Source organism: Rhinolophus hipposideros (genome assembly GCF_964194185.1).
Source record: "Rhinolophus hipposideros genome assembly, chromosome: 19".
NCBI classification, from domain to species: Eukaryota; Metazoa; Chordata; class Mammalia; order Chiroptera; family Rhinolophidae; genus Rhinolophus; species Rhinolophus hipposideros.
In genome coordinates, this window is record NC_138065.1 from 44,017,825 (window position 1) to 44,041,692 (window position 23,868).

A 23,868-nucleotide genomic window follows, 5' to 3' on the forward strand; every position below is an offset into this window, starting at 1 on the left:
AAACTAACACCCCAATAGAAAAATGAGAAAATGGTCATGACCAGATGCTTCACAAAGCAAATATAAATGGCCCAAATAAAGTAAAAAAAAAAAAAAAAAAAAAAAAAAAGTTTAGCATTACTAGCAATCAAAGAAGTGCAAGTTAAAAAATTTTAGAACTCAAATCCATGCTTAACAGGACAGTCTTAAATTGGCTCCTGTGTGCCTCTGACATGCCACTCCAACAATCCTTTTGTTTACTGAACATCCTTAGTTTCTGATACTACAAGATGCTCCAAGCTCATTTTGTATTTTCCCTGCCCAGTCCTAAAATCAGTCATTTCTCTAAAGAGCTCTGGTTTCTTTTATTGGAGAATATTTAGGAACCACAATCTGGGCACTGGTTGTTGTTGTCACTATTGGGGTTTTGTTGCTTCTTCACTCTATCAGTGAACAGAGCTATACATGTAGTATATACATGTATAATAACCCATGTACACACACACACACACACACACACACTCTTTTCTGTATCCATCCAACCGTCCAAACATGGATTCACACTGATGTTTCTGACTAACCCAGTACTACAGGTTTCATTTTAGTCTTCCTTTCTTGTGCATCTATAACTTCCCTCGCCAACACTGAGAAACCTGGCTTCCAACATCCAACATCCATTTATGTACTTATTTCTTAAACCCAAATATATATATAAAAAACTGTTAGCCCGTACCTATGTGAAAAAAACCAAAACAGTATTTGTATATGGTTCCTTTTGTATTTAGGCTTAGAATTCCCACTCAAAAATACCATTTTCCAAAGTTACTTGGGTCAGCTCCTTTTCCCTCCACCCCTTTCGGTGTGGTTATGCCATTCATTTGTAATGCAATTAGAATCATTTGTCACTGGCTGCATTGCATGCTGGGAAACCCCCCACATCCTGGTTGATACCAAGTTCTGTATTGATCAGCTACGGCTGTCGTAACTATAAATTGCTGTATCCACATATTATATTCATTATAAAATTTACAAAAAATACTTTTTAAAGATGAGAAAAATTATTTTCTTCTAGGATTTCAAACACTATCTTGCTCATCCTGCTTTGAAGACTACAGCTCTAGACTATCAATCAAAACCACTGCTTAAGAGCCAGTTATTTAAAAAATAAATTCTAGAATGGAGGCTATTAATATTCTGACTTATTGTCTTAAAAGTGCCATATATTGCCAGATCCTGTTTTCTTTGTTACGTTATTTACTGTCGATGATCTGATGGGCATATAGCTTTTGTTTATGATCTAGAAAGAGTTAAGCAATGAACTTTAATATCGTTATTATAGCTGACATTATCATTATTCATAAAAAATTATACCCTTGTTATATTGTTTAAAAGGTAAAGTTCTAATAATGGATTCTCTTACAATTACATTACATATCCATAACAGAATAAAAGTCATTTTTTTCAATGTTGAGTATATATTATTCATTCACATGCATGTTCTCCTAGATTTTTTGCCTCCCCTTAGGATCATGACACACAATCCTATAAAATATTGGCAAGCGTTACTGGCATGGGGTATGTCCTTGAAATAGTTTCTATCAGATATACGTTACAGTTTCTATCAAAAATAGTTACTATCAGGTATGTAACCTTGTCTTCATTAACACTATATTGTAATTTCATTAACTAGCTCAGTCACAATTATCTCAAAGGTAAGTCTCCCCAAACAAATTATTACACATGTATGTGCAAGGAAAATCACCTTTCTCATCAGGAAGAGAAGGCACACTGTCACTTCGTAGAGAATCATCCACAGCAGTCTGAGCCTGTTCATCAATAGAACTCTCCATCTTTTCACCATGAAGTTTCTTCTCATTTTCCTTAGAAGACGGAACTGAAGGACTTTCTTGACGGCTGCTACCACTACTACTTCTGTTTATGAATATTATGGAAACAAAACAAAACAAAAAGTGACAACATAAGGAATGTGCCTTATGATCAAGATATAAAAAATGATGAAAGAGAATATAAACCAAAAATGCTAAGTCGCCATAAGTCTGAGAAGAAACTTTTAGAAAAGATGAGTAGGAAAGAGGAAGGTTTCACATTTAAATAGTCACCATGGGCAAACACTATCCTCAGGCTGTCACTCCAGTTTTTCCTTTCATTTGAAAAGCAAGCTACTGGGAGAAGGGGCTTCTTTTTACTTCCTATTTCCTTGTTTCCATTCCTTATTTTTCATTAACATAACGTTTCATCACAATCTGCTTCAATCCCAGTTACTCTACTGGAACTGTTCCTGTAAACTCTATTTAAACTCTAATTGCCAAATCTAATAGAAAATTTCTTTTTCTGCAACATTAGATGGTGTTGACCTCTATCTCCTTTAAGAGCTTGCTAAAGCAAATGTAGAGAAATGTTAACATTAGGGTTATTTGGATGAAAGATACTTGGGAACTTTGAATTATGCCTGCAAGTTTTTTGTAAACTTGAAATTATATCAAAGTTAAATGTTAAATAAAAGAGCTCTCTTTTCTTGTATTTCCCGACTCTACTCACCTGTTCTCTTCCTACCTTAGTAACAAGTTTTCCTGTGCTTCTTTCACGTTCTTTTCCTGTGCTTCTTTCACTTTCTTTCCTTAAAATAATGCTGTTGCCTAGGGTTTTGTTTCTGGCCCTTTCTTTTTTATGCTACAGACTCTCCTTGGGAAATCTTATGCATCCTATAATTTCACCTACTGCCATTCTGATTGAGCCTCAAATACATATCACTAGCTCTGCCCTTCCCTTGACCTTCAGCCTCAAGTTTCCAAATGCTTAGTGAACTTGCTTTCAAGTTTAATGTTTTGCTTCCTCCCCCTCTGCTTTCCTTAGTTTAGTCATTCACTTATATGTATGTATGAATGAAACCAAGGAGGTGGCCCCACCTTCTGAAACCAATGAGGAGGCTATATACAGAAAGCCAACCATGAACCAGATTTTGAGATCCTCTGCATAAACCATTTCCTCTTCTGAAACGCTCTTCCTTCCCTCTCTGCCTAATGAACTACTAATTCAAGACTTGGTTCAAGTATCATTTCTGCGTGTGGACTCCTCCTCCAACTTCCAAGGAAGGTTTGGTCACTTCTGTCTCTGTGTTTATCCTGTCTTTTGTGTATGTTTCTATGATAGTATTTATCAGAATATTATGCAATTATTTGTCTAGTTTAATGTTTTGAACAGATAAATCATAGAATAAAGCTGTAAAGTAAAAGACATAATGTAGGAACAGCAAGTGTGTTGGGAGTCACAAACATTGTGGGATAAATCTCAATTTTTTCACTTAGTAATATGCCAATTATTCACACAATAAACATGTAGCAGATGGCCTACTTGTGTGCTAGGCATTTTGCTAAGTTCTGGGGGACACAAGAATGACATGGTCCTCATTAGAACAGCTATCATAAAATAGACAAGTGTTGGTGAGGACATATAAAAATTTTATATTCCTGGTGGGAATGTAAATAGAATAGCTGCTCTGCAAAACAATTTTGCAAGTCTTCAAAAAACAAAACACAGTTACTATATGATCCAGCAACACTCTTCTAAGTATATACACCCATGAGAAATGAAAACATAGGTCCACACAAAAATGTGTACAGCAGCACTATTCATAATAGTCCAAAGTGTAAACAATCAAAATGTTCATCAACTGATAGATAAATAAAATGGAGTACATCCATGCAACAGAATAGTACTTGGCTATACAACAAAATATTGATATATGATAGATGACCCTTGAAAATAGTATGCCAAGTTAAAGAAGCCAGTCATAAAGGACTATACATTATATGATGCCATTTCCATGAAATGTCCAAATTAGACAAAGCTACAGAGAATAGAAAGATTAGTGGTTGCCAAAGGCTGGGGGAAGATAGAGCATAAGTGACTGCCAATAGGTACAGGGTTTCTTCTTAGGGGATGAAAATGAAGCCCTCAAAGAACTTCTAGACTAGTTTGTAAGTAAAGAAACAAGGATACAGAAGGTGTAAAGGCTGCAGTAGTTATATTCAGAGTGCTGTGGGAGAACACAGAAAGAATGTCTAAATCAGAATAGGAGTAGTAAAAGGAGAAGTAAAAGTAAACAATGAAAGGGGTAGAGTCTAGAAGAAGGTACATCCTAGGCAATGGCATGGAAGACAAAGAGAACTGGAAGCAGTCAGCATTAGTGGAGCATGATAAGAGGGGAAATGCCAAGAGACAGAGCTGCAGATGGACCAAAGGCCCATTCAGAGGGAATACTGAAGGTTTAAAACAGGTCAATAAACAATTGGTCGCAAATTTTAGAAATATCATTCTGGTTACCATGTGGTTAATGAACAGAGTGGGGAAACCTATTAGGATTCCATCACAACAGCCCAGATGAGGGCCTAAATGAAGAGTCAGTGAAGGTTAAATGTAAGTCACACAGTTCCAGACACACAGCAGGTACTCAGTAACTACTGGTACGCACATCACATTAACTTTCATGTCTTTTAGTGTCATGATTTAATTTTTTTAATTGAGGTTTTTACTACATTTTGACAGCATAGTATCCTACCTCTAAGAATGCTGGAAAGTAGCCTCTAAAATCTTCTAGTTCATGGACAGCACCACAATTAAAAACTCTAGATGTTAATACTGTGCCAAGCACCATGACAAAGTATTCAATCTTCTTTTACAATGATAAAAATTAGTACATAAATACCAAAAAATATGGATGTCAGCTAATAAACACAGGCTTTAGAGCCAGATAAACCAAAATTCAATTCCTTGGTGTGCCACACTACCTATGTGACCTTGGGTGAGTTTCTTAACATCTCCATAAGTCTCTGTTCCCTAACCTATAAAATAATGTAGTATCTGTCTTGGAAGGTTGTTGTGAAGATTAAATGTAGGAAAAACAACGTATACAGCGCTTGTACAATACAGGCTCTCAAGGAATGGTGGCTATATTATTACATGGAACAGCTGCTTTGTAAATCAGCTAATTAAATGGAGGAAGCCAGAACTTCGAAGGGAAGACACAATTATTTCATTTAAAGAAATGAGTACAAAGTCAAAAAAAAAAACAACAATATTTCAGTCATTTATCAGACTTTACTACATCAAACTGTTTTCACCTTCTACTGTGATTCTTGTATCTTGAGGATTCAGAATAACTATCACATGAAGGAGAATACTTCTGATGCTTTGAGTCAAGGGTCCCTTCTTTACTGCGAGAGAGTGAAACAGATTGACTTTTCCTACAAAGAAAATAAAAACTGATTAAACATTTGAAGTCTATAATAAGAGAAAGATTTTAAATACTGCTCAATATTAATATGAGAGAAAATCTTGAATGAATAGAAATTGAGATAATTGTTACAAAGTATCTGAGGAAGAAAGGCATTCATTCCTAGAAAAGGGTGTATAACACATTAAAGAATATCTTCTGCTTTATTATGAGAAATAAACACAAATCAACCCAAGTATCAATGAATGTGAATAGAGACTTAAAATCTATGAATCAGAGACAGCCAAAATGTGATGTAAAAGAAAGACACACCCAAACATGATCACATCACCCAGGCCTGCCTAAAAAAGCTCTGATTATTCACTGCTCTAGAATAAACTCCAAAACCCTTAAGGTCTGCCAAGGCCCTACCATGATCTGATCCCTGCATCAATCTCTTATCATCCTCCCCTTTGCTCTCCGCCTCCAGTCCCAATGGTCTTCCTTCATTTTCTCCTCCTACCTTTGCACGTATTGACCTGCCTATTCCTTACCGTCTTTACATCACTGATTCCTTTTCATCCACTAGATTAAGCTTTATTTCCTCAGGAAAGCCTTCTCTGACCTCCTTGCACCCACAGGCTATTCAAATTCCTTTGCTATGTATTTCAGAGACATACACTCTTTTCTTTCATAACACTTGCCTCAGTTTATGTAGTATTCATTCATTTAAGTGACTGCTTGATTAATGTCTATCTTCCCCACTAGACTGTATGCTCATAACTATATTCCAAGATCCCACAATAGTGCCTGGAACATAGTAGATACTCATTATGTATTTGCTGAATGAATAAATATTAACCTATCTGCTTCAGCCCTGGTCCTTTGCTGTTTTACGAAGTCTGGTGCATGATGCCGCTGGTGGTCATATAGCGTTGCTAGGGGAGCTCCTGAAGCAGTGATGGCATCTGAGATACGAGTTCGAGTCAACTCTGCCATCTAAATGTGAACACACACAAGGCAAAAGTAGATTTAAAAAGATAACGTCACAGAAGAACTGAGAGGGAGCACAGGGTCTTGGAAAGATTACTGGATGGAGAGTGAGCCAATTTTGTCATAATTGGCGAAATATTGTGGGCAAGTCATTTAGGTTCTTTGTCTCAACAGCTTCCTTATAAAAATAAAGAGCTGGACAGCATGATTTCTAAGGTTTCACCCAACAATAAGTATCTATGAAATAGACAGTAATCCTACAAGTCATACAATAAGGCACAGTAAACCAAAAATTGGATCTTCCTTCAAAAATCAATTCAATTACTACTTCCCGTGTCTTTTCCAACCAACAATGTAAAGTACATTTTTCCTCCTCTTGGCCATTGTGGCCATTGCTGCACATATTATTCATTTCGCATTTATTCAATCACTGACTTGACGACTTGAAGTGTTTTTGAAATCTTTGTCAATGTTGCCTAAAATTTTCTTGAGAAAAGAGACTCCACTTTATACTTATTTGCACAATCCGATAGTATTCAACATATAGTAGTCTCGTGGCTGTTTAGTAACAATCATTTCACACAGTCCTAACTAGTAACTGCTAAAATAAACTGACTGTATCTATGGATTACGGATATCCTATATAAAGACAGCAGTAAAACTATTTCTAGCTCTATCTTTGAAATCACTTTTTAATTGTTTGTAAATTATTCATTAAAAAAATCAATATATTTTTTAAAAGCTTACTGAAGGGCAGAAATTTAGAGTTCTCCATCTTATGTTCTGCCTCTATACATTCAAATGTATAAGACACTGCAATAAAAGAGCCAAGTTCTCAGACTGACTAAAAAGAATGAAAAAGGAAAGGGTTCTCAGTGGCTCCCACCTCACAGATTTGGCGTGCTGCGTCTGTGGTGAGGCGAGCAGTCTCTGTTTGCTGGGCAGCGATTTTACAAGTTGCTTCCTGCAGGACGTCAGTGACATCCCGTTGTGATTTCACCACCTGCTGTAATGATTCCGCATGGGCCTATAAACAAAGGAGGGTAAAGAGAACTTCTGTCGTGTCACAGTCTCTCCCTAACCCAAATTAGCTTTCATTTGTAAACTTGTTTCATTGATCAAATGTTCTTATTAGTAAAACACCTGATAACTATCTGGAGTTCATGTCTTAAAATCTAGAGTTTAAAATCTGGAGTCTTAAAGTTACTGCTGGAGGTAAGTCCTAACTAACTCCACCGTTCATGAGTTCATGTGTCTGTGGACAGGTAACTACTATGTACCTCAGTTTCCACTTCTTTAAACTGGGACTAAATCTTGACTACTCAAATTCACAGGATTGCTACAAGAATCAAATGACATAAAATTAACCCACCTGTCATAACTGACATCTTCTCTTTTTTATTCCTATATAATTTGAAAACACTAAAGTGATTTCAAAGATACAAATTTAGGTTTAAGAGCCAGTACTTGCTGCAAAGTAAGTTACCTGAGCAGCTTTGTTTCGAGTTTCTTCTAATTGTCTCTGACACTCCAGAGCCTCTTGTTCGGCCTTCACTTTCAACAGGGCCAAGTCTCTCTCATGGCGTTGTTGCTGTGCCTACAAGAGAAATGACCAACTAGTAACTCGAAGACACTCAACTGTTGTAACACAGTAACTATAGTAGATATCATGCTATTTTCTTAACACAAATTCTTTGAAGCCACCAATTAAAGCCTAAAGACAATAAACAGGATAGACAGCCACCATTTATCAAAATATCTAGTGACCACCTACTATGTTTTATTAACTCATCATTAAGATTATTTTAAATAGCAAAAAAAAAAAAAGAGAAAAACACAGAAAGCTGAAGAAGAAAACTCCACAAATACCTTTATGAGCTGAGCCAGGGACACACTCTCTTGCTGAGCAAGGGAAATGCCCCTAACTCTTTCTACATCTGATAGTTGGCGCACAGACTCCTCAATGGCACTCAAGTAACTGAGTTCAGCTGCCATACGATGCTGGAGGCCAGCAGGAGAAAAGCGTTTAGAACCTGGAAGTCATAACAATTGTCAAATGTAAAAGTTCACATGAAATTACATCGTAGATTTTAAAAATTCATTTCTCATTTTAAGAGCCAAAAACAAGTCTGCTTTCCTTTATAGGAAAGAGAGTGACGGATGAGTACAATGTATTTTAATAGTTACTTCGCGTGTGTGTGCGCGTTAAGCATGCATATATATATACATATATGTGTATATATATGTATACAGATATATATACACAGATGTATATATATATATATATACATCTGTGTATATATACCTAAAAATACTTAAAGTATATACGTTTTTCAGGTATGGTTTGATTAATGTTGGCAAGATAGGAAAAAAAACCCCTATTGAATCTCCAATGCTTCTCAAATTTTATTTTCCTGCACGGTTTTTGTTCAATACTTCAAAAAGGAATCACATTCATTTGAAATAACATTTCCCTATGGTTCAATTGAACAAGAAAGTTTTTCAAAAAAAAATTACTATCTTATTTTTAAAATTACACCTGCATGGGTTTACTCGCCTGGGGTTGAAGTCATCTCTGTAGGGGTTCTGCTGGCAGCCGTGTTCGTATCAGTTAAAGCAGCGTTCGGCTTCAATCCTATTGTAGTTGGAGGCATTATTACCGATGACTTAGATCTTTCTAATGAAGTTCCTGGAAGGTCAAACTGCAACAATTTCTGGGAACTTGGAGACAGGGGGGAAGGTGGAGTTTTCTGAGATCTTCCCTTGTCTGATGAGATGCTAGAAGTTTTATTTCAAAACAACATTAGAGAAAAGAAAACTACTTCGGGAACCAGCTAACAGTTCATAAGAAGAGTATGCATAACTTTTTCTACTAACATTAACTTTAAAAAACTGATTTAGGCATTTATTCCTTCACCATAGTCACTATGCTGAATGAACAACTCTGAGTACTCCTCTTACTGCTCCATTTATAGTGGAAAAGGAGTCTCTGGATTAAATTGCCACTTAAGTCTTTCCTCTACAATGTAAACACATAAATCATTGTAGCACAAGGCAAAATCCTCCAAAATATTACATAGCCATCTAGTAAAATTACTGATAAAATTACAGCCATATAGTAAGATCAAAGGTAAGATCAAATTTGTCATAAAAAATGTCTTAAAATACCTGTGAAAAAAAATGAAATATAATTTTGTATTAAAAATTAAGAAATGACAAAAACTACTCTTTTGTTATTCCTCTTAACCCAAAGGTCACAGCAAAATACTACTTTCATACTAATCATCTCTAAGTACTTTACATTGTATATGTCCATTTGTTTCCACCCACCTTTTAGTACTACAGTTTTTTCCTGAACTTTTTACTAAAAAGTAACCTCTCATAGCAGTTTGACTGGACAACTCTTAAGGCATTTAATTCAACACAAGGCATACGTCCAGCCCCTCTCTGAGAAATTAAGTCCTTAAAGGTATTGCTTCCCATAACAAGAAAAATGTTGCTTTCAATAAATACTTATTGACTAAATTGCTCAAAGATACCCTACGAACCAAGTTAGCAGTTAACATACTAAGTTTACTTTTAGCTTTAATAAAATTATGACACAGTTTTCAAAGGCAAACATTTCTATTTATACCCAGCAGGTAAATATTGGAGTGAAAGTCTTGAGAGGCAACCTCTTATTTACAGTGACCTTTAATTTTCTATTGATGGCTTAGAGAAATACTGTTTTTACTGGCAATTTCATTTATGAAACATAAAAAGGATTATCACTACTTCTGTCTCCTAACAGATTTCCAAACATCAAGACAAAGTACTCTGTCTGAATCTCACCTTATGGTTTTAAGAGATGAATTTAGGTTTGTTCTGCAGAGAAGATTCGCTTAAGACTAACATTTCTTAAAGTATGTTTCCAATGATATGAAGTTTTCCAAAAAATAAGAAGGAAAGAAAGGGAAAGAGCTTGGAAACAGAAAGTGTCTACAGCCAAATAAGTTAAGAAAAAATAGGTTAAATAATTTTTCAAAATCTGGACTCCTCCTCATCAAAGCCGCAAATTATTTTATCTACTGTGAATATCCACAGGTGGGGAAGAGAGGGCTCTAGACTATAGTACAGGGCATTGTCAAACTTACTTGGCTATGGATTCTACTTTAGAAATATTTAACTGTAGATTTTGCCAATTAGATCACCAGAGTATCTTTTAAGAAAAGGTAAAGTTTTCTGAATTCCAAAATCACTGACAAAGAAATTAAAATTCAATTTTAAATATAACGATGATGGTATTAATGTTGCAACACTATTGGCAACATGAAAGCAGTAAAAAGAATTACCTGTGACACTGTACCAAAAAATGCACAGTTCTAAAAGAAAAACAATAAATCCATGTCTTCTCAGAGCTTCAATTTCCAGAAGGAGAAAATCAGTGCAGCAGATAAAAAGTCATATAGACAAAGAAGTTGAAACTGTACAGGAAGCAGCAACTAGAGGCTACTGGTAAGCAACAGGCTAAGTGCATAATACATGATATTAAAAAGAAGGGGAAAAAAACCAGAGTATGCAAGCTACATAATCAATAAAAGTGAGATTTCAAAATCTGCTTAGTCATCTAATAAGTTGAGCAGGAGAGAAAAGTTCAGAGGAGGAAATAAAGAATGAGATCAGAAGGCTGCTTGGTAGTTGTGTTGAAAGAGCAGAAGAACACAGCTGAGAAGCAAAAGGTATAGAGAAAGGCAATGAGATAGTTTGTGGTAGCCCAGTGAAAACACATCAAATAACGTTAAGTTCTTCGAGTTGATCTGTGGGGTAACTGCCAGCTCCGAGTACCCCAAGGAAAGGAGGTGCTTGGTCAAAGGACTGCGTCAAGAAAACAAGTGCGGTGATGGCATTTAGAATAGAAAGGTGGGTTGTGCCAGAGACAGAGAATTACTGAGAGAGAGGTTGTTAATAGTTTAGGTGAGAGAGATGGCCATATTCTAAAATATAAAGACTAGAGCTATGAACAAAACTACAATATCTATTCCTCAAATACAGAAATTTATTAAATGGATTCCTTGAACATCAGTGATATTGTAACTTCAATGAAATATGAATTACAGTATAAATGACACATTACTTTACCTCACAGAATGCCCAGAAAGATCTTCCAAAGTGCTATCAGTGTCAAGCGTCTGCTCATAATCTTTGACAGAAAGTTTGCTACTGGCCCCCGATTTCTTTCCTTGCTGAGAGCCACGTTCTGAGCCAGAGTGCACTTTTTCCTCATCAAGAACTGAGTTCTGAACATTTCCAGTGAGTGCATCCAGCCCTGTAAAGTAAATTTCTTATAAAGCTGATTCCCAATATTAGAAGCTACTGAAAGATACATGCAATGAAATATTCTTCAGCCTTAAAAAGGATATATTCTGACACATGCTACAATCTAGACTTTGAAGACATGCTAAGTAAAAAACCCCGAGTCACAAAAGGACAAACATTCTATGATTACACACTTATATAAGGTACCTACAGTAGGCAAATTCAGAGCCACAAAGTAAAACAGTTGTTACCAGGGGCAGAGTTACAGTCTGGGATGATGAAACACTTGTGAAAATGGACTGGTGATAGTTACACAATAAATAAATGTACTTATTGCCACTGAACTGTACACTTACAATGGTTAAATTTCCTAGTCAAATTCATAGAGAAAGAAAGTACAATGGTGACTGTGGGGGGGTGGAGTGGGGAATGAGTAATCATTAATGGGTACAGAGTTTAGCGTGGCATGACAAAAAAGTTCTGGGAAGATGGATATTGGTAATAGTTGCAAACCGTGTGAATAAATTTAATGCCACGGACGTATACACTTAAAAATGGCTAAAATGGCAAATTTTATGTTAAGTATATTTTATCACATAAAAAATACATAAATAAAAAAATTATGCTATAGTGATATAATAAGGTAACACTTTTTCATTAAAATTTGGTTTAAAAATGAAAAGTCATAGCATATGAAAAATATTAAACCCAAGTAGCAATCAAAGAAATGCCAATCATTTCAATGAGATGCCATTTTTCATTGTTAGATTAGCAAATATTCTTAAAGAAATGAAATTTTGAGTGTCATTCAGCACACACAGGAAGGGATACTCATTAACTATTTTCATGAGAGTGTAAACTGATATATCTTTTCTGAAGGATAAGTTAAAATTTGTATAAAAATAATTTTCTATCCCCTTTGACAGAAAGTCCACCTCACTCATACTAATTCATCCTAGGAAGCTATGTAAATATGTGCACTATGAATTAGATATGCTGACTGCACTACCACAATGGTGAGGGCGGGCAGGAGACCCGCACAAATAATCTATGGGATTATTAATCAATTATAAAGAACTCTACCATCTAAAATCTATTTATGAGCCCACGGCTAGAAGCAAGCTGTTAATACTGGTTATCTCTAATTTTTCCATAATAAAGATACATTCTTTTATAATAAGAACACTTTATTCATTTAATATTGTTCTACGAAAATACATACACCATTTAAAAATCGTTCATTTCAAACAACTAGACGTCGTAGACAATCCGATGGTCTATGCAACAAAGATCTAAACTTTAACCAAGGGACCCATACGCAAAGAAAATATTTCCCCATGTTTTAAAAGATTGCCAAATGAAAGTATATTTATACGTTTTAAAGTTAAATCAAGACTATAAAAATTTTTCCTTAATGATTGCCTGATTGCCGCTTTACTCTATTAACTACTTTCAACTTCACTGGGAGTTTTTGTACAGAGCATGCAGACACTCTTTTTCACCACCAGATGGAGTATACACAACAAAAATTACAGCAATTTTAGAACAGGGATGAAGAAGTAAAATATACAGGGTTTTTTTTTAAGGCATTGTGAAAGGGGATCAGGGAAACTAAAAACTACAAAACACTGCCTCTACTACATACAATCATATTTTAGATTATAATTTTTAAAACTATATTGAATCATATTGCTTATACTCATTCTCAATATATTTGATCCAGCAAGTCCATATCTGGATATATACACAACAGAATTGAAAGCAAGGACTCAAACGGATATTTGTATACCAATGTTCACAGCAACATTATTCACAATACCCAAAAGGTGGGAAAACCCCAAATGTCCATCAAATGATGAACACATAAACAAAATGTGCTATGTACATATAATGGAGTATTATTCAACCTTAAAAAAAAAAAGGACTGTCCGACACGTGTTACAACATGGATGAAACTTGAGGACATTGGGCTAAATGAAATAAGCCAGTCACAGAAAGATTAATATTGTCTGATGCCACTTATATGAAGTACCTAGAGTAGTCAAATTCATAGAGACAGAAAGTAGAACAGTGGTTAGCAGGGGCTGGGAGAAGACAGGAACGGGGAGTTATTGTTTAATAGGTATAGAGGTTTAGTATGGGATGATGAAAAAGTTCTGGAAATGGATGATGGTTGCATAACAATGTGAATGTGCTTAATAGCACTTGAAAATGGCTAAAATGATAACGTTTATGTACATATATTTTACAACAGTAAAAAAACAAAATCTAAAAAATGTTAACATTGGTTGTCTGTAAGTAGAGGGATTACAGGTGATTTTTAATTTTTAAGTAGTTTTCTGTATTTACTAATTTCTCCTCCTCCTCTTTATTTTTTTTTAAACTCAATGAGCAATTTTTTACATTTAGACAAAACAATTTTGGAAGCAAAATCATTCCCTAGGCACCATCCTGTGAGTTCAAGAGGCCTTTGCCTAATTACTGTTATCTTCTCACATCTATGTCTACAGATCCAATTACAGCCAAGAGCAGAATGGGGGAACTGAAAGGTATTCTCAATCACTCAAAAATACTTAAGAGTGCCCACAGAGTCAGCTACTGTGCTAAATACACATTCTATCTGTTAATTTCATGTAAGCTTCCAAATTACCATACGAAGCAGCTGTTATTACCATCTTTATTTTACTAATGATACTCAAATGTACATGATATACTATAAAGTTTTTTAAAAAGCAGCTACAAAACAATGATTTTGTTTTTTTAAAATAAAGATGTATGCGTGTGTGCACGAGTGTGCATGCGCACAGTTTTATGTATATATTGGAAAAATAGGCACCAAAAATGTTGATAGTTATCTGTGAGTAGAGGAATCAATGGGGATTTATATTTCTTGTATGACTATTTATCTACAATCCTTAGTTTTTTATCATTGCAAATGTATTCCATTTGTATTAAGCAAAAGATTTATGTTATATATCAAAAGGTACTGCTGTAACGATAAATAAATATGAAAGCTAATTACACTCTCATAAAGAAGTTCATCTAACTTCTTACGGAATGGAATCCTAACTTTAGATCACTACTACAAAATCATTGGTAAGAGAAAAAGTCACCGTGTAGAATTCCACTTACATTCCGTCTTTTCTTTTTTTCCTTTCTTTCCTTTAGAAGAAGTAGATGAATGAGAGGATGCAGCAGAGTGGGCCCCTGATGAATGCTGGGAGGTCACATCCACAGAGGAAAGATCATAGGCAGACCTTCTGCTAGAATGGTCCTCCGGAATGCCTAAGTTGCTACCACCAATACTGTCAAAGAGAAAGTAACAGTGCAAGAAAGAAACAGTCTTAAAATGCAGCTAAAACTATGGATTTTTAAAAAATTTAATTTATTGGGGCGACATTGTTTAATAAAATTAGATAGGTTTCAAGTGTACAATTCTATAATACATCACCCGTGTACTGCATTGTGCATTCACCAAAGTCAAATCTCCTTCCATAGGTATTTTAAGCTATAGATATTTTAAAATCTATTTAATCTCAAAGAGAATATAACTATAACCAACGATGCCTTTCACTTTTCTTTCTTGTTTTCTTTCTACCACAAGCCTGGATTGTTTCCAATGGCTCAATTTATTACAGAGAAATATCTCAGGGAGTTGTTTACTGAAGTGAAACCAATAAAAGTGGGTAATTAAGATACATAAGAGAAAAAAATATAATATCGGATACTAAAAAATGTGGACTCAATTTTACATTCAGATTTATAATTTCATATGTGATAATTATTTTCCTTCTGATAATCTTATAGGGAACAACAATTAATATGGTCTAGTTCAACCTAGAAATAAAATGCAATAAATCATATTAATCAGTGATATTAAATGTCACAATTAAATCCTTACAAGTTTTGATTTTATATTTTAATCTTTCCTTTGGAGCTCAAAATTTAAAACTATACTTTTCTTGATATAATTTTAATAGTACTTATTTTCATTAGTCCAACCATAGCTAAGACTAATTTTTAAAAGGCCATCGGATAATTTTATGGATTACAATTTGTAATTTTTGAAGAAAATTATATTGAATGTGAGTATTACAGATTATTTCACATGGTAACAAAATTTAGAGAGGAAATTCTCTCCAGCAGAGTCTGATTCAATCACTATATGACTCTGTACAAGTAACCTAACTTTGGTGCTTCAGTTTCCTGAAGTAGGTATGGTAACAATAATACTGACAACATCAGGCTGTCATAAGAATGAGTTAATACAGGTAAAGCCCCCTCAGTCCTCTTAATGGTTGCACATTAAGTGCTCGATAAGTATTAATATTATAATAGCTATTCTTCAAAGCTTTACAAAATTTTTAGATGTTATCCCAACTATTAAAAAAAACTGCTGATTACTTGACATCATGGAGTCAAAGATCTACCTGGTTATATTTGGTTCTATCACAGAAAACCCTTTCTTAGTCCTCTTACATCGATATATACTATGGGATGGTTTCCCAATGCTATCCCATCCTCTATGAGGATTCACAGATGGATTTAACAACCTATATTCTGCTTACCCTGTACCAGGCCCTGTTCTAAGTACTTTGTATTTATTTAACTGAATATTCATGACTCTATGAGGCAGGTACTATTATTTTTCCCATTTCACAGAGAGGGAAACTGAAGCACCGGGAGGTTAAGTAATATGCATGCCCAAAGACAAACAACTAATAGTCAGCAGAGCCAGGACTTGAACACAGGCAGTCTGAATCCAGAGCCTGTGCTCTTAATAACCACTGTGCTATGCTAATATTCAGACCACAGTTCTTGTTCCTACATTTTTCTCACTCTCCGATTGTATTCTGCATTCTCTTACCTAGGTTCAAGAGCTGATTTTTTTTCTGTCAAAGTCCCACTCCCTGAAGAGGAGACAAAGTCATCCTCATATGAAACACTGCTTAGGGGGGTTGGGATGGCATTCAAAGGCCGCGATGCTGATGTTCCTCTTTCCAACCTATCTTCAAACCCTGTCAAAAGTAATAAATGAAATGTGTTGTAAAACAAAAATAAAAATACTACAAGCAAAGCATTCACAACATAGGGATTAACAACATGGACTTAGGGACATTTTCATTTGCTTTTATTAGTGCTTCTTTTCAATTTACCTTTATATCTAACAATACATTTGTTACCTTTTTTGGTGAGAATTTTCAAACATGAAAGTAGAGAATAGCATAATGAAACCAATGTCTCCATCATCTAGCTTCAACAATTATCAATACATGTTCAATCTAGTCTCGGTTAAGACTTCTTATTCTCATCTTTCGTTCCCCTTAGAGATTATTTTGAAGCAAATCCCAGATAACATATCATTTCAACTCTAAACATTTCAGTATAACTATAAAATCTTAAAGAAAATCTAATAGAAGGATTTAAGAACAAACCCAATTTTCTTATGAAAAGAATGAGGTTGTTGATTTAAAAGAACTTTGCTTTCATCAAAAGAGCTTTACAATCCAAAGAACTAGCTTTGCACAGTGGCAGTATCGTAGCCAATGAGGTTTATCCGAGGCGTGATTATTGCTAATTAAAATCCAAAGAACTTTAAAATCTACAGAAATGTTAAACAAAAGAGATCAATAGCATATCTAAATCTGCATAAGATCATAACAAAGTAGCTAAAAATAAATTCTGGGAAAGGCAATGTGATACCAATTAAGCATAAAATGAAGAGATTAAATTAACTCCTTTGTCAAATAAGTTATTCACTATGTAGAAAGGAAATTAAAAAAAACACAGTATCAACAGGTGACTTAAGGCTCCGCCTCACTCTCCAACCTGGAAATTCTAAGGTTATTTTAGCATGAGATGGGTAGCATCCACTTATGGCAGGAAGAACAGAGAAAGGGATTTGAAGGAATTGAGACCATCATAGAAAAGGAAAGTTGTGTGGCAGGATCTCAGGGATAAAAAGAGCTCTTTAGAAGTTACTGTTTCAGGAACCGAATATATAGCTACATTACTGTTCAAAGTCTGTACTGAAAATTAATTTTGACAAACAGTAATAGAGCTGTTTCCATATTAGAAATGTTACTATAGTTGCCTCTTTCCATTCTTGACCACTGTATTCCCAATGATTCACAAGTCACGGCAGTAAGAAATATGCTTACTTCCTATCTAAATGCATTACTGTGGTCAAAGAAAACTAAGTATCCGCTTGACACATACCAATCCTGAACATCATCTATGAATTTCTCTAAATTAGACCAAAATTTCTATAACTACTAATCAACTATAGTTTTATGACTAAAAAATAAAAATTTAAAGATTAAATGACAATACTCTAGTTGAAGCTTGCAGAAAATTTAGATTTAGACAATGTTTCTATTATCCTCATAATGAACAATGACCATCTGTATTTAATAAAATCTTGTACAGAATTATGAAATAATTTCCTAAAGATAACATACAAATGTTACAAGGCTTACTTACTTTTCTCACCTTTTCCATATAACTGATACGATTTTGTAAAAATATTAATGACACTATGTGGACTTCCTTTTGCCAATTCTTCCCATGGTCCTTTGCTCTGTGTACCACCTATGTGCCCAAAAAGTGGCAAGAATTTTTCAGCTTCCTTCTGAAATTCTTTGATGGGTTCATAAGCATTTCTTTCTCCAGCACAAAATTCCTTTTCTTTTAAGATTTCTGCTACCTTCAAAGGGGACCGTCCATCTTGTTCTCCCTCTTCTTCAGAGAGACTCCCCTCACTAAGAAGAGGCCCCTCACTGACCGAATCTGTGCTGGAACCAAGGGACACTTTGGCTTTATCTTGAGAACAAGCTTGCAGATCAGAGCTAGAAGAGTCAGTGTGCCTCTTACACAACTGTGCCAGCAGCCCTTCTGATTTGGGACCAGGGGATCTCATTCTGAGGCTTGATATGGCACTATGAGGTCTTATCATCTCAGGAAGCTTTTTAAATTCACTAAGATTGCCTACCCCAGGAAGCTCCTCATCAAAAGTTGCATGAGATACACAGGTTCCCAGCATCTTTTGAATTCGGGCAGAGAAAACATCTTCAGCATCCTCCTCTTTCACAGGTGGACTTAGGGCCTTAGTCCAAGGTCCATCTTGTTGGGGTGTTGGCTGCATATCATACTCAGTGTTCCACACTGACCCATAATTAATGTTAGCCCCAGCTAACTTCTTGGCTTCACTTTCAATCCGGCTGGACAAAGAAGCAGCTGTCGCTTTCAAGGCTTCAATACGATCCAGTTTACTCTTATATTGGCTGGCACTAGGTTTTAACAAGGCATCTGGATGAGCAGCTGGTGAGGTCACATATGGTTGAGGTGTAAAAGTTAATGGCCCTGATGCCACTTTATGATTCTTCCTGGTTGGTAAAATAGATTCAAAATCTTTATGCAAAATTCCTACATGCTCCAGATTCAAGAGATGGGAGAGTAAATTTCCAGCTGTTCCCACAAGAGGCTGTGGTTGAGAATGGTGGACTCGTGGGCTCAATCTGTCAGGCTGTATCCATTTAGGTTCCATTAAATCCCTTCTGCAAATGAAAATGACAGTATGTTAGTTAACACAGCAACTCATAACTAAGCCACTATTTTTTTAAATTTTACGGGTTTTTTTTCTGATTATAAGAATAATGCATATTCACTGAAAAAAGGAAGAAAAAAAAAAAAAGACAGGCCAAGAGGATAAAAGACAGGCCAAGAGGATAAAAAAGATAAAAATCACACATAGCCAAAATGAGAAAGAGGGACTATTCATATTTCATTTAGAATTATATCTTTCCAAACATTTTTCTACATGTATGTTGTGTTTTGGTGTTGTTACTTTAACAAAAATGGAATCTTATCATACATACGGTTGGCAAAATGCTTTCTTCATCTAAGACATCATACATTTTAAACTACCAATTGAAAAGATATTGTAACCTTTGAAACTGTGGACAAAATTCTTTACAACATTGGCTCCACCTTTTCCTTTAAAAATAATGTTACATAAAAGAGAAATGCTTAAGATTGCTAAATATTAATTAAGGCAAGATATACATTATTCTAATCAACAAATATTTAATAAAAGCCAAACATTTATCTTTAACATCATACATACTAAAGAAATGAGGAGATTATTACAATCTAGTTCTTAAAAAACTTAATATCAAACAATGAGTACCAATGCAAAACTGTACCAGTCATAGATATACAACACAGGGTAGGGTGTCTGTAAAGTCTAGAAACAGAGTAAAGATGTCCTAGACAACATTATATAATTCACCTGTTTCCAGACTATGGACACCCTATATATTAAGGGATACTACAGAAATATTAAAGGCTGATGTACTCATAAACAATTAAGAAGATCCTTAGAAAAAAATAACGTGAGGTTTTGCCCTTGGTCTTGTCCATTATTTTTGGATGATGACATAAAGATACGTTTATCAAAGTTGCAGATGATAGAAAGCTGGGAGGCTAACCCTACAAATTATCAAATTATGATTCAAAGTTATTTGGACAGGCTGCAACCTTAGACCAAACCAGTATGGATAAATGTGAAGTACTACCAATTAAGTTCAAAAAAATCAGCTGGAGGGTAACCAGGGTGATAAGGGAATTGAAAAGCATGTTGTGCAAGGTTTGGTTGGAGGTTATGCTGTAGCAGTTTTTTTTATTGAACAGCTACCATAAAAATGGAATGAAGAAAGGAAGATTAGTGCATAGATTTTATGCCATAGAATATAGACTTTTACAAATGCAAAGTGTGATTATTAGGGCCCAAACTAAGCTGGTAGTAATGGGAATGCAAAGGAAGGTATAAATATAAAAGATACTGCTGAGTAAAAATCCCAAATCTTTAAGTTCAACTATTTAGAACGCCAATTTTATGGCAGGTACTATGTTAATGGTAGAGGAACAGGGGAAACAAAAAATGGAAAGGCTTAATTCAGTTAAGACTTAATCCTTACTCTTTAGTTTCTTAAGTTCTAGCAGGGATGAGAGGCTAACAAGCAGTTAACAAACAATGTCATTAGTACTAATACAAAGATATATACAGTTCAATAGGGTATAGACAGGGAACAATGAACTCTGCTAGCCAAGGAAAGTGACTTTTGAGCTAGATCTTCAAGGTCTTCAAGGTCAGATTAAGTAATTCGGAGCTTTTCCAGGTAGCTAGTGAAGGATAATGGGACACAAAGGGCAAGGAAAATGAACGCCATGCCTTTTAAGCATAAAGGAACTGAAATATGTTAAAACTATTAACAGGAATGGAGAAGCTAAGGAACTGGTAGAACGAGAAAGTGTAGGCAACAGGTTAAATACAAGTCAAAGAATTTGATATTAAAAGGAGAGGAACGTGTGCAAGGTAATAAAGAAAATCTACTAATAGATTTGTCTATGTTTGGTTTGTTTTTAATATGAGGTAAATTGCTGCGAGCCAGAAGGAAACTCAGGAAAAGGTAGAAACTGAAGACATGCAGCCAGGAGGGAATGTCTGACAATAGCTTGAGACCGAGAACTGGAGAGCACACCTACCTAAACATAGTAAAATTAAAAAAAAAATTAATTTATGCTTAAAATTTGAAATGTACTGACAACCTTATACAAAGCATTATGAAACATATCATTTATTGGGTTGCAGTGGTCAAAAGCACCGGCTTCTAGAATCAGACTGCTCAAGTTCAAATCTAACTCTACCACTAATGTTTTGATGTTTGAGAAAGTTAATTAAATTCTAGGCCTCAATTACCTCTTCTGTAAAACGGGAATAACAAGAATTAAATAAGGTAATACATGCAAAGTACTCAGATCAGTGCCTGGAACCCAACAAGTACTCAATAAATTTGAACTATTTTTATCAAGTGTTACTATTCTCCAGGGGGAGGGGAGGACTCATGGATATTAACCCAAAATTGGAAAGTGATTTGATTTTCATTTGTGCATTCTCAAAGAAGAGTTTTAAAATCTTCCTCTTCCCCAAATGATTAAAGTATAATTTATAATCATGTCATCTCAAAATCACCTTAACTTCTCTGCACAGTTTTTTTTTAATTTATTGCAAACAATATATTCCAGCCAAAAAAAAAAAATTAAGAAAATTCAAGGTGAAAGAGCCTTCAATCACCACTCTGAAATCAAATTAAATCCCTTCCTCATCCTTGTTCATGTGTTCACATGCTTAGCTAAATATAGCTTTTGAAGAGAGATAAGATGGGTAAATTGGTGTGAGGCATATGAAGAAATTTTGAGTAACAATGGATACAGAAATGCCTTTTGAAAATTATTCACCACAAATACTTAATTTCACTGTGATTCACTCATCCAATGAACTTTTATTTTGTGTTTAGTTCAGAGCAAGAGTGCTTCTAACTGCAGAGGAACGGACATCTCCACTGGATATTAAAGGACAGATAAAAGTTGAACGATAGAATAGGGGATGCAGTAAGTATAGATGTTTTAAATATCTATCCGAAGAAATGAACCACTTTCTAAATAAACCTCTTGCTCACACAGAAGAAGGTCAGTCAACAAAATTAATTGAACATAGACCACTATACTAAATTTCTAGGAAAGAAAGAACCTTCATCATCTTCCATTCTCCCCTTTTTACCTTGCAAGAGGCTGTGGAGGTTCTGACAGAGACATGTCACTGCTGGAAGAAGCACTTGGGGGACGTTCCTGCACTTTGTTTTCTTTATCAGATTCTCCAGATGGCTGATACCCTGGTCTGGTCTAGGAGAAAAGGACATCAAATTCATCTGATTCCCATCACAAAGATATACTCAGGGAGTGCATGAGACAAATATTAAATCATTTCAACTTTACAAAGACCATGAAATGTAGGGGCTTTTTCTCTCAAATAAAATCAACACAAATTTAGTTCGTCTTAAAAACAGCCATTACAATTAACAGCAAAGGGATATGTGAAATCCAACAAGGGCACCCAATACTAACTGCATAATTTGGAGGAATATTCTTTCTAATCCTGTTTTTCACCTGATAAGTACAAATACTAGCACTACCTACACCTTCTCGGGGTTGTGAAAATTTACTGAAGCTTAAGCCTGTAAAACCTTTAAAACAGTATGTGACACATGGTACATACTTAATGTTACTATTATTCTTAAAAACATTACTTATACTGATAAAATTATCACACTAATCTAGGATACTCTCTAACTTCAGCACAGATCACAAAACTAGACTTTTCATTATAAACTAACTGTATTTGCTCCATACAATGACAATCAAGTCAGGCTCTATAACTAACAGCAATAATGACATGCACAGAGATCAGTAACAATCACTCTAGGAAACTCCGGGCACTGATGTTCAATTGTATTTATCAAATTACTCTTCATATACAATAAATTTCATGAAAGGCCATCATCATTTCAAATACTGTCTGAGCGTATATCTGAATATTAGGAATGGTTGGCAATTTTTCAATAGTATAGCAAATCAACTGTTCCTAACTATAAATGACTTCCCTTCGCATTTCTGCGACTATTACCTGTGCTTCCTGCATAACATGCTGCTGAGTTGGCTCCTCAAGCAAGGTCTTTTCTAGTAGCAATTTGGAGTAAGTTTCCTGCAGCCGCCTAGTTGCTGATGGTTCAGCAGGAGGCACATTTTTTACTTTAGTAAAGGCTTCTTTCTGTTTCCGGTAGAGCTCCTGTAACCGTTTGTTCTTCTGCTCAGTGGCCTCCTTTTGAGCCTTCTTCTCTTCATTTTGCTTCCTCTTCCTTTCCTCCTGCTGTCTAACAATGTACTGTCGTACCTCATCTGTGTCATAGTGGCGCTTTTTAGAAATGACAGGGGGCTCTTCGTTAGCTGTTATTTTGTCAGGTTTTCTTTTGATTGGGCTGTGACTCCGAGGAGCCTGGACTGGCGCTGATGACTTCTGATTCTGTAATTCTCCTGTCTCTTGCCTTGTAGCCTGAGCTGCAGAATCCAGCTGTAGGTCATCAAGAATTCCACGAATTTCAATAGGTAAAAAATCCTTATTTAAGGCAGTATTTTCCTCCTGTTTATTATCTGGAAGAGATGGAACTAATTTCTTTATATTATTTTCAGACCGAGCTCTACTTCTGGAACGTTCTGAGTTTTGCAGAAGATGTCCATGTGAAACATCCAACCTGGGATCAGATTCTGCTCTTCCAATATGACCGCCTGCAAAGGATGAACTGTTAGTGAGCTATTAAAATTCTACATTCATTCCTAAGATTTATTGTGCTAAGAAGAAAATTAGGGCATTTCGCTTTACCTTAAACTCTAATTCAAATATCATATATGGTCTTCTAAAGAATATTATAGAAGGAAAGAAAAACATCTTTTTTTTTTAGCAGTGAGAGAAG

The 23,868-nt window shown here is 35.2% G+C and overlaps 1 protein-coding gene across 8 annotated transcripts in view; it reads right to left on the minus strand.

The window, feature by feature from the left end:
• The window catches only part of CEP350 (centrosomal protein 350), a 110,398-nt gene that overhangs the window by 50,774 nt on the left and 35,756 nt on the right, over nucleotides 1–23,868 (minus strand). For 4 of the 8 annotated variants that reach the window (XM_081027003.1, XM_081027000.1, XM_081027002.1 and 1 more), the window contains exons 11-23: nucleotides 23,025–23,683; nucleotides 22,122–22,243; nucleotides 17,993–19,056; nucleotides 16,368–16,518; nucleotides 14,633–14,805; nucleotides 11,324–11,510; nucleotides 8,763–8,983; nucleotides 8,075–8,238; nucleotides 7,692–7,802; nucleotides 7,092–7,232; nucleotides 6,075–6,211; nucleotides 5,121–5,243; nucleotides 1,742–1,911 (exon numbers count right to left, since the gene is read on the minus strand). In XM_081027003.1, the coding sequence (XP_080883129.1) occupies nucleotides 1,742–1,911; nucleotides 5,121–5,243; nucleotides 6,075–6,211; nucleotides 7,092–7,232; nucleotides 7,692–7,802; nucleotides 8,075–8,238; nucleotides 8,763–8,983; nucleotides 11,324–11,510; nucleotides 14,633–14,805; nucleotides 16,368–16,518; nucleotides 17,993–19,056; nucleotides 22,122–22,243; nucleotides 23,025–23,683 (3,423 nt within the window). Of the gene's footprint in view, nucleotides 1–1,741; nucleotides 1,912–5,120; nucleotides 5,244–6,074; nucleotides 6,212–7,091; nucleotides 7,233–7,691; nucleotides 7,803–8,074; nucleotides 8,239–8,762; nucleotides 8,984–11,323; nucleotides 11,511–14,632; nucleotides 14,806–16,367; nucleotides 16,519–17,983; nucleotides 19,057–22,121; nucleotides 22,244–23,024; nucleotides 23,684–23,868 lie in introns of all 8 variants that reach the window. The other 4 variants (XM_081027004.1, XM_081026998.1, XM_081027001.1 and 1 more) reach the window with 1 other exon arrangement.